The sequence below is a fragment of the Triticum aestivum genome, chromosome 3D (genome assembly GCF_018294505.1).
Source record: "Triticum aestivum cultivar Chinese Spring chromosome 3D, IWGSC CS RefSeq v2.1, whole genome shotgun sequence".
Lineage (NCBI taxonomy): Eukaryota > Viridiplantae > Streptophyta > Magnoliopsida > Poales > Poaceae > Triticum > Triticum aestivum.
Genome location: NC_057802.1, coordinates 100,361,879 through 100,372,625, shown reverse-complemented (window position 1 = coordinate 100,372,625; position 10,747 = coordinate 100,361,879). Strand labels below are relative to the sequence as shown.

General features: G+C 49.1%; 1 protein-coding gene across 1 annotated transcript; it reads left to right on the top strand.

Moving 5' to 3' along the window:
• The first annotated feature begins 1,902 nt into the window (after nucleotides 1–1,902).
• Nucleotides 1,903–3,874, top strand: LOC123074260 (uncharacterized). Its single transcript, XM_044497151.1, has 4 exons — nucleotides 1,903–2,021; nucleotides 2,105–2,398; nucleotides 2,478–2,829; nucleotides 2,914–3,874. The coding sequence occupies exons 3-4, from the start codon at nucleotides 2,511–2,513 to the stop codon at nucleotides 3,765–3,767; spliced, it is 1,173 nt and encodes a 390-aa protein (XP_044353086.1). The 5' UTR covers nucleotides 1,903–2,021; nucleotides 2,105–2,398; nucleotides 2,478–2,510; the 3' UTR covers nucleotides 3,768–3,874.
• The last annotated feature ends 6,873 nt before the right edge of the window (nucleotides 3,875–10,747 follow it).

Genomic DNA, 10,747 nt, shown 5'->3' with positions numbered 1-10,747 from the left:
CCATGTCGCCAGCTTGATGAAGAAGACAACGGGCGTCGTCCTAGCGAGCTCCGTCTCCATCCTCCATGGCACCGGCTTGATGAAGAAGTCGGGCGTCGTCCTAGCGAGCTCCGTCTCGCCTTCCTCCGCGGCACATGGCGGAATCCCTGCGAGCTCCACGTCTCCGGGCTCAAGCTTGACGAAGTAGACGTTGGCGGCATCCCCAACGGGCGCCACGCCTCCGTCCTCTAGCTCCAGCATGACAAGTGGATGGCGGGCGTCCTTCTTGCGAGCTCCGTGGCGCCATCCTTGCGACACCGGGTTGATGATGTTGACATTGGCGTCATCTTGGCGAACTCCGTGGCGCCATCCGTCGCGGCACGGCAGCGGCATCCTCCCGAGACTCCACGCCTTCGTCCTCCATGGCGCCGGCTTGATGAAGTTGACATTGACGTCGTATTGGCGAACTCCGCGCCGCGATCCACTGCGGCACGGCGGCGGCATCCTCCGCGGCACACGGCGGAATCCCTGCGAGCTCCGCGCCTCCGGGGCTCCAGCTTGATAAAGTAGACGTTGTTGGCCTCATCACCAAGGGCGGCCACCACAAAGGAGGCCAACAGGCTGCTCGCCGGCTGCCCCATCGACACACCGTCATCTTCCACGACTTGGTGAAGTTAGCCTCGTCGTCTTGGTTAGCTTGATGAAGATGGTGATAACACCAACGGAGTGTTGCATGATCGCGAGCTCCACTGCACCATCATGCGTTGTGCATGCATGAAATAATAAAGGATGGAGGAGTGATTAGATAATAACTTTACCGTTCGGGAAGATCGACTTGGTGTTCATGTTGCTGTCGAGGCGCCGGCTTCTTGTACGGATGATCGTCGGCGTTGTTGTGACGAGATGTCGGGGCCGATCTCTCTTCTCTCCTGCTACTTCTTCTTGCTAGGACCGTGGTGACTGGATGTGGTCGATGGATTTGTGGATGTGTTGCTGCGTGGATTTGTTGTGCACGTGATGGCGGCGACCGTGATGGTTGTGTGTCCCCTGGTGGGTTCCCTTGCCTCTTGTATTTATAGGTCGGGAGAGCGGGGGTCTCAGGGAGAACCGACGCACAACCTAGCCCTTAAGGTTTCCTTTCCTTATTCTTCTTGACACACAAGCCAACTCTAAGTATGGAAAATAAGTTGATACGGTCATGTATATGCCTTTGAATGATGATCTTCTCCTCTCTTTCCAATTTAAAGCTTGCCAATTGATTGAACTCTTTCCAATTTGTTTTGTATTGCACCTCGTCATGGTTGACCGACTGCTTGATCTCACAAGCCTGCAAAACAAAACAAAAGAAAAGGAAACATACCTGATCGGGAGTAGGGTTCGAAGTTTACTTGCCAACTTCTGAGCTCGTACGTGCGTGACAAAACATGATTATATTCCAAATACGTAGTATACTTAAGCTCGCGGATATTTGGATATATACGCGTGCGAGCTCGCCGGCGGACATACGAGTATAAATATGTACACCACCGACGTACCTTCATGCATGTATATGAACATTTTTTTTTTTTGCATCGAATGTACATGAACATCTAAAAAGCAAGAGCTTGAATCTCACGTACATGACCACCACGTGCATGACTCTCCCTTTGCCTCCTTTTCTTTTTCTTACATGTATTTGGGTACATATATGCGCGAGCTTGCCAGCCGGCCGAGTACCCGAATACGTATATGTATTGTACATGCATCAAGCTTTCTTACGTGCTCCAATGCTCTATACAAGGCAAGCCACTTGTCGAATCCAAATCTTTTTTTGTTGTTGTACCGTGTCCGAACAGAGTTCGTGTACGGGTCTTGCCATATGAGCGCCATGTATGATGCTATAAAGATGGGACCCTGGATAGCGTTACTAATCAAATCCACGGTCAAGCAGCACAGCGCACAAGTTCTTCCCTCGTCCACGGTCAAGAAACACAGCAGGTCACAAAAAAGACAAAGGCAAAATTTCGTTTCTTCTCAAATCGCAGTTGAAACTCCTTGACTCCGTATGTATGTTCAGCCCACATGTGTATACTTTCACTCTTTCTTTTTTTAACTTGGTATTGGTTGTTTTTTCCTGTATCATCAGAAGAACATGGGACACAACGAGAAGCCCAAGAGATCCCGGGGAAGTCGAGAGGCCGATGACTCGAACAACACTAGGAACGGAAAAAGCAGCTTGATGCCTCCCCCACCGCCACCAAGCAAGTCGAGAAGTAGCTCTAATGGCGTGGAGTACACGCGTTTGACACCTCCGTTGCCGAGTGCTCCACACAGCACGGCGTCATAGACTACACGTCACCAACCCAGCAGCAACTCCAAGAATTCCGACAAGACAGTCATCTCCCTTGATGCCGATGCTCCACCACTAGGGCACCTGGAGGTAAAGAAAATAGCAAAGAAGTAGAGCTTGCATGAATGCATTCTTTCCTTACCCCTACGTGTATCCTATATGCATGCAGGACAAACTTGACGACGTGTTGCCGCACGTGCCTATGAGCCGCGGCATGGAGCAACTCCTAGACCAGGTGATGGAAAACATGGAGCAAGATGAGCTGGCCACCAAATCCGCACCTCCGGCCAAGTCTAGTTCGGTGGCGAAGCACATGCCCCCAACAGCGAGTGATCCAGCTGCGAATTCTTCAACTGTGGTAGGGAGCGATCTCGTCGTAAAACCCGCCTCCCTGGTGACAAAGCCCGCTTCTTTAACCACATCAACATGCATCCCCGAAGTGGAGAAAAAGCGGTCATCGGGAGCTATCAATGACAAGGATGTTGGGATAACTGCAAAGAAACCAAGGCCGTCTGCTTGCGGTACGTGTATAGTACCCCTGCCACCTTTGCATGAATTTTCTTTTGATGCTTTCTTGACTCTTTCTCTTTTTGTCACCTTTATAGATGTCTCCAGCAAATCAACTAATCTAGAAGGCTTTTATTCCCCTAAGGCAAAGGAGCTCCGTGTATTAATTGAGCAACACCAGAATATCCTTGCTGGAGAAAACACTCTGCTCGAGAAGCTCAAAGCCCCTCCGACTAATAACATCTCAATGCCAAGCCTTGTTCTCACGCCCGGAATAGCAGCAAAGTACATCTCAATAGGACTCAAAGATATACAAAAGGCGCTAAGGGAGCAGCCGATCAATGAGGAGCTAACCATAGCGAGAATAGAGTCTGTGATAAGTATGTGGAAGATCCCGTATGCGAACGAGGTCCCGCCAGACCTTGAGAATCTGATTCGCCACCTTGAAGCAGTGGTGGCTCGTCTGGGCGGAAAAGGTGGTCTTGCCACTTCCCACACATCGGCACCCGCGCCGGCGCAAGTGTCATCCCTGCTGGAGAAACTCGATGCAGCTCATGCGGGGATCACTCAAGGACTTCGCCGCCTCGAGAAGGAAGGGCCGGTCCTAGAGGGACGCCTTGCCGACCTTGCCTCCATCTGCAACAGACAAAAGAAGTTGGCCGAAGAACATCAGACGCTTGCCGGCAAACATCAACAACTTGCCGAGGAGTACAAGGGCCTCTGCGAGAAAGAAACAGAGATGGCGGCACTGGCTAAAAAGCGCACAGGCGTCCTAGCTGACATGATGACTTCTAGCTCCCGCCATCTTGAAGCTCATGAAGATGTGGTCCAGAGTTCATCACAGGTGGCCGAGTCGTACACAAGACGCCGTGCGGAGGCGGCTGCCTTCCTGGCCGCCGGCGGAACGCTTCCGGAGATCGCGACGATCCTAGCATACAAAGCTCCTGAGTGAGGGAGCGGGCTAGAGATCATGGACTGCTCTGCAAAAGCTGCACTTAGTTCAAATAAGTTTTATCTTAGTTAAATATAATTTGTCTTAGCTCATCCAGAACATAGTTTGATTAGTCCCAGTGAACTTTTATATCCTCGATCAATAAAAATGATAGCTTTTGTGATATATCTTTTTTTTTTACTTTTACTTGCTGGGTCTTTGCTTCATACTGGCCATGGAGCTGCATTGTATCCGCTTCCAACACTGATGAGGCTAGCTAACCACAGCCTCCTTGGTGTATATGCTGCAGTCCTTCGCTCGGTCCTCGTTGGACTCCACCAATACTTGATGTAACAGCTTCAACTTGTCTTGCACCAGCCGCGAGACCTTCGAGTGCACATCTAGACTTCAAAAATATATTGATCAATCCATCATATGTGCGGGTGTTCATATGCTTATTTGTATGTCCGTCGTCGCGGCCGCCACGTATAACCGAGGCATATATTTTCGTTTTACATATTGCCGTCCTCACGCATGCATGTACTTACGTAGGCAAAATTGCCATGCACCACGTACAAGATCAATCAAGAGATTAACTAATTCGTGCATGCACTAGTCCACCATGTATGTACATATACTCTTCCCTGTTTATTCTGTACTCTCGAAAATTCCTTTTCTTCAGAAAAAAATAATAATAATAACAATTAAGCGATTAGTCATGTAAGAGAGAGGAAAAAGAGTTGAGCCGTATCTTTTTAGTACTTATTTAACCTCTCTTTTTTAGTACAAAACTTCGTCAAACAATGAGGTGCCCGTGTCACACTTAAGCTTTCTCCTCTTTCTTGCCCGAGCCACACAATCCATTCTTATCCTCTATTCTTCCTCCAAGATCCATCTTCCTCAAGATTTGTCTAGATTTGTCGGTGCACCAACTATCCAAGTGTTCTAAAAGGTTGGCAACTTCATCCTTTCATCTCTTATTGCTAGTTTAGCTCATTTCATGCTCTAGAAGTAGAGTGATTTGCGGGTTTTTGTTGAGGAGTGTATGTGGGAGTTTATTTGATTTAGATGCAATTTGAGCTCAAATTAACTTCTTAGTTTGCACATGTGTAGGGTGCCGTCTCGTCCCCGTCCCAGTCCTCACCGCCGTCGATCGCCCGCACCGATCTTGTCACCGGCACCACCGTGGTGAGCCTCTTGTTCTTATCTGTTTTTAAAAAAATCTTACCTGTATGTTTTAGATAGTTCCTTGTATAATTTCCTTACTTGTATTATTATTTGTTATTATTACTTGTATTATTATTTTTCTTACTTGCTTTTGGTTGGACATGCGGATGTTCAAACTTCTGCATAACTCTCTCGAGTTTGTTACGATACCGAAATTCGAACATGCGGACTGATCCACAGCATTTAGGAGACACTATTGGACGGAAAAAGTGGTCTGAACATATATAGGCACTATAAGGATCCGCTTTGGAGATGCACTTAGTTCTCGGCGTCACTACATGCTCACACAAGATTGGGGTTGCTAAAATTCAAGACTAACAAAGACAACACACATGTGTCTAATTATCAACATAAAATTTCTGTAATGTAACACGGATGTATTTTCCTTTCCCTCACGGAAAGGCGGCTAAGGAAAAGTTCTCCTTTCCTCCAAGATCTATCGGTCGGTCCGATAATTCTCCTCCCCTCCGCCTGGCGCTCTGGTGGCTGTAGGCAAGGAGGGGAATCCCTGTGCCTTAGCTTCATCTAGTAGTTTAGGTTAGGGTCTTTTAGTCCTCCCAGGGGCGGTGCTTGGACGGATGTCTGAGAGCACACGCCTCGAAGGCACGGTCAGATTTGCTTCTAAGGTGGTGGAGGTGTTCGGAACGGAATACCATTCTATTCCATTAACCAAAACGACCAGCCAAGTCATCGGCTATCAAGGCGTGTACAAAGTCCGGCGCACCATCCGGCCAAAAGGCTATTAGGGCATACTTGGTTGCCCGTATAGAGGCCAACCAGACTCACGCGGGTTGAAATTGAGTTGTTTGGTTGCCCGCATAGAGGTCAACCAAACCCGCGGGTTAAAATTGAGCCGTTTGGTTGCATGTGATCACAGTTGGGCCCGCATTGCACGATGTTTAAAGCACCTCCCAGCCAGCCAGCCAGACCCGCACGTTTTCTGTTTCGACGATGTAGACGAGTCGATCTACATCTTCCTCGTGATTGTACATATGTATATGTGTGATCTGATTTAAGACACTCCTTAATCGTTTCTCCAGGCCTCTATCTCGCGTCATGTTACACTGACGCCACCGCCGGCGTGGTTCTCGATCTCCTCTCCCGCGTCATGCTGCAGTGGTGTCAGCGACGCCGTCATTCATCTCGGCCTCCTTTCCTGCATCCTACTGCACTGACGCCGCCATGTCGTGCACACTGTATTTATTCTCGTGTGTCCTCTGCCTCAATGCCCTCCTATTTGTCCCTTCGTTGGACTTTTTCTGCGGCGACGACGCTGCTCGCCCGCGACTCCATGCTCGTCGTGTTGGACGTGGTGCCGCTGCCTCTCTACCTTCTCTCATGCATACTACTACACTAGCACTACCGCCTGCGTTGTTCCTCTCGGCCTCTGCTCCCGCGCCTTGTTGCACTGTCACCACCGCCAACGTCGTTCCTCTCGACCTTCTTGCCCGCGTCCTACTACATTGGAGTCGTCTCTGGCATCGTTCCTTTCGACGTCCTCTCCCTCGTCCTACTGCACTGACGTTGCCATGGCACGCGCACTGCATTTCTCCTTCTCTGTCCTCTATCTCGGCGCCCTACTATTCATCCCTCCACGCAGACTTTCTCCACGGCGACAACGCTAGCAACTAGTTCGTCGCGCTACCGACGGGGTCGCTCGCCCACGACTCCTTGCTCATCGTGTCGGACGCGGTGCCACGCCTACCATCCACCGCAGTTGCCATGGTCGGACAGGCATTGCATTTCTCCTACCCTGTCCTCTGCCTCAGCGCTCCTCTGCACGAACTTTCTCTGCAGCGACGACGCTAGCAACTAGTTCGCCGTGGCGCCGGCAGGAACGCTCTCCCGCGACTCCATGCTCCTCGTATCGGATGCGGCGCCGTGGTCACCGTCCACCACAGTCGCGAGGCACTCTAGTGTAGCTTGTGTTAAGTCTAAGTGTTATATCCCGTGTATGCAACCAAACACAATGTAGTTGCATGAGCCAAGTCAAATAGGACACCAAAAGCCATGCCAAAATTGCTCTACTAATGCAAGAGGCCTAGATGCGGGCAACCAAACAACATACAAATGATATTTTTTGCTTGTGTTTTCTCAATCAAACTCAACTGAGTCAAGCATGCAATGCAGGCAAATTTGTTGATGACAACCAAACATGCCCTTAATAAATGGGCCATACGCGCACCATGTGCAGCTAGAGTGTCTGCAACATTATTATGGCCCCGTGGGCGATGAATAAACTCAAAACGGGAAATATTCAAACTACATAATTTCCCTGAAGGAGGCACCATTAGCAGACCGGTCATGCTCATTTGCCTTGAGTGCTTGCACCAACACCATAGAGTCTGTTTCCACGACAACATAGATTATGCCGAGCTGTTGGGAAGCATGCAATCCTTTGAGGCACGCTATCACTTCAGTCTGGATGGGGCTCTGAATGTAGGGAAGGTTACCTGCCCCGGCAGCAACCACGAGTCGCCTATAATCTCGAAATATGAGACCCCAACCTCCATTTGAGATGTCCAGGGCAGCGCGCGCTGCCATCAATAATCTTCAGTCTTGCACCGTCCAGCACCGTAGAAACCTTCATCAGTCTTGCACCGTCCAGCACATGCTTTTGAATTTTATGGCACACTGTATCGATGGAGCACACCAGACCAGACCCAAAGGAGCACCACAGAGAGTTTTTACTTCGTCATTCCTCACCAGAATAGCCCCAAGCACGTACTGGTTGGTCGCAGGCTGAATGCACGCAGTGCCTGTGACGCGCAGCGGCGCCTGAACTGAACGGCACGTACTAGCTGCTGCATTGATTGACGTGCACAAGGCGACAACCAGCAAGGCAGCAACCAAAAAGCAGCAGCGCTGAGCCGCTGAGCTCAGATTTTGCTCATGCATGCGTAGTACTACTAGTAGTACGTGGTACGAGTACGAAATGTTCCGCAACTCCGCCGGCGAGTCCGGTCCGAGGTTGCGGAGCGAGAGCGAGCGTCGTAGACGAAGTAGACGAAGTAGTCGAAGTATGCGAAAGTAAAAGTGACACAGGGAGATAGAGGAGACCAGCTTTATTAATCAATGATCAGGTGTTACAATGATGGCTCCTCGTTGCTTTATATAGGGGGTAGGTGGTCAAGGGATAAGTACCCACTTAACGTAAAGTGGGGGAAACGGGAGGGGCTAGCCCCGTGCGATACGCACGAGGCCGCCGCCACACTCGGTCGCCCCGGTTTCCCAACACTCCCCCTTGGGTAATTATCCGTATATCCATGCCTCAAAAACTCCGAAAAACCCAGTGGGAAAAAATGTGGAGAAAGAGCACACAGTATACGTTGTTGTATTGCACGAATTGCCTCGTCAAAAACCTCGTGTGAGAAACATCAGGAAAACTCACTCAAGGGAAAAAGAGTACAATCCACTCAACCATCAAGTTGAGTACTCGATCATCAGGATTGAGATTTTAGCGACGAGTTTGTGAAGTTTCTCCCCCTGAACCTTGCATCTCTCTAAGTCTCATCATACCGATTCCACGCACACACCTCTCTAAGGTTGATGCCGGTAATGATTTAGTGAACATATCAGCAAGATTGTCACATGACTTAGTATGCAAAACTCTCACCTCGTTCAACTGTTGCAGCTCATGCGCATAGAAGAACTTGGGACTAATATGCTTTGTGAGGTTACTCTTCACATAACCCATCTGGACTTGTGCAACACAAGCAGCATTATCTTCATAGATAATGGTAGGGGTTTGTACGGTGTTCAGCCCACATGTCTGCTGAATGTGGCCGATCATCCGCCGAAGCGATACACACTCTTTTGACGCTTCGAATAGTGCCATGATTTCCGAGTGGTTCGTGGAAGTCGACACAAGTGTTTGCTTGGACGATTTCCAGGAAAACGCAGTTCCACCACAAAGGAAAACATATCCAGTCTGCGATTTGCAATCATGCGGGTCCGACAGGTACCCAGCATCGGCATAGCCTATAATAGATAGGTCTTGATTCCTCTTATAAAATAGACCAAGATCTTTGGTCCCTTGCAGGTAACGGAAGACGTCCTTGACACCTTTCCAATGTCTTTTGGTAGGTTCAGAACTGTACCGAGCAAGCAAACTGACGGCGAACGCAATGTCTGGCCGTGTACAATTTGCGAGGTACATGAGTGCTCCAACTGCACTCAGGTAAGGAACCTCTGGTCCCAGAGTTTCCTCCCCCTCTTCCTTTGGCCTGAACGGGTCCTTGTCTGGCTGTAAAGATCTTCCGACCATCGGGGTCTTAGAAGGATATGCCTTATCAAATCCAAATCTTTCCAACACCTTCTGGGTGTAGGCCGACTGGTGCACTAGAATCCCATCAGGGGAATGTTCAAGTTGCAGACCTAGACAGAACTTGGTTTTACCCAAATCCTTCATCTCGAATTCCGACATCAGGTAGGAACTCGCTTCCTCAATATCCTCAGGTGTACCGATTATGTTTAAATCGTCTACGTACACCGAGATTATACAGAATCCATCTTGGGATCGCCGTATAAAAACACATGGGCAATCTTTATTGCTCGTGTAGCCCTTCTCATGAAGGAAATCACTTAAGCGATTGTACCACATTCTACCAGACTGTCTGAGTCCGTACAGTGCCTTTTGAAGTTGAACACTGTATAGACCCCTATTTGCTCTATCATGGTTCGGAACAGGGATACCTTCTGGAACCTTCATGTATATGTTCGAATCCAAGTTACCATATAGGTAAGCAGTGACAACATCCATTAGTTTCATTTTCAAGCCCATGTTTACTGCCATCGAGATCAAGTATCTAAAGGTAACTCCATCCATGACTGGGGAATAAGTCTCCTCAAAATCGACACCTGGTCGTTGAGTGAACCCTTGAGCAACGAGCCTTGCTTTGTACCGTACTACCTTATTATTTTCATCTCTCTTTCGAACAAAAACCCACCTATGGCCAACAGGGCGAATGTGGGGAGGAGTTCGACAAACTGGTCCGAACACCTTCCTTTTGTTGAGAGATAATAATTCGGCAGTAATTGCCTGCTGCCAATCTTTCCAATCCGACCTTTTCTTGCAATCAGCGAGCGTGTTAGGCTCAGGGTCAAGATCTATGATTGAGGCAATTTTCGTAGCAAAGTTGATGTCGACAATCACCGTTGCTCGGTTCAGGGACTCCCCCGTATAAATATAATTTATGGCCATTTCGTCATGGAGCGCATCAGGCGCAAACACTTGCTCTACCAAATTTCCCATTATGGGAGCAAGGTCCTTTAGATTTCCCGCGCCGATGTGTGCGCTCACATCTCCGCTGGGTGTTTCCCCTATGGGAAAGTTTAAGTCCGGAATTTCGTGCACTGAATTTTCCGTACTTGTGCCAGGTCTCGACTGGCTCCCCGTTTCAATTTGGGGTACTTTGGTGACAGGCTGTGATAAATCTCTCTTATCCTTTTTCGTCGGGCGTCCCCGAGTACTTGGGATTTGAGAAGCCGGATTTCTCGTCCTTTTAGGCCTTTGGACGGGAGCGGGCATACCATCATTTTTCTTCGGTATTTCAACCCTTTCCGGTGCATTGCGCGCGTGCACATGCGATTTTGTCACAGTCTTTAAGTCACTAAAGTGGTCGGGCAGTTGATTTGCTAAAGACTGCAAATCTATTATCTTTTGGACTTCTCTCTCAGTCTCAGCAGTGCGCGGGTCATGAGCGTGGATCCCCGTGGCTTGCCACGTGATTTCTCGACTTTTAGCATCAAGGGGTTGATTCTCTCCCCCTAAA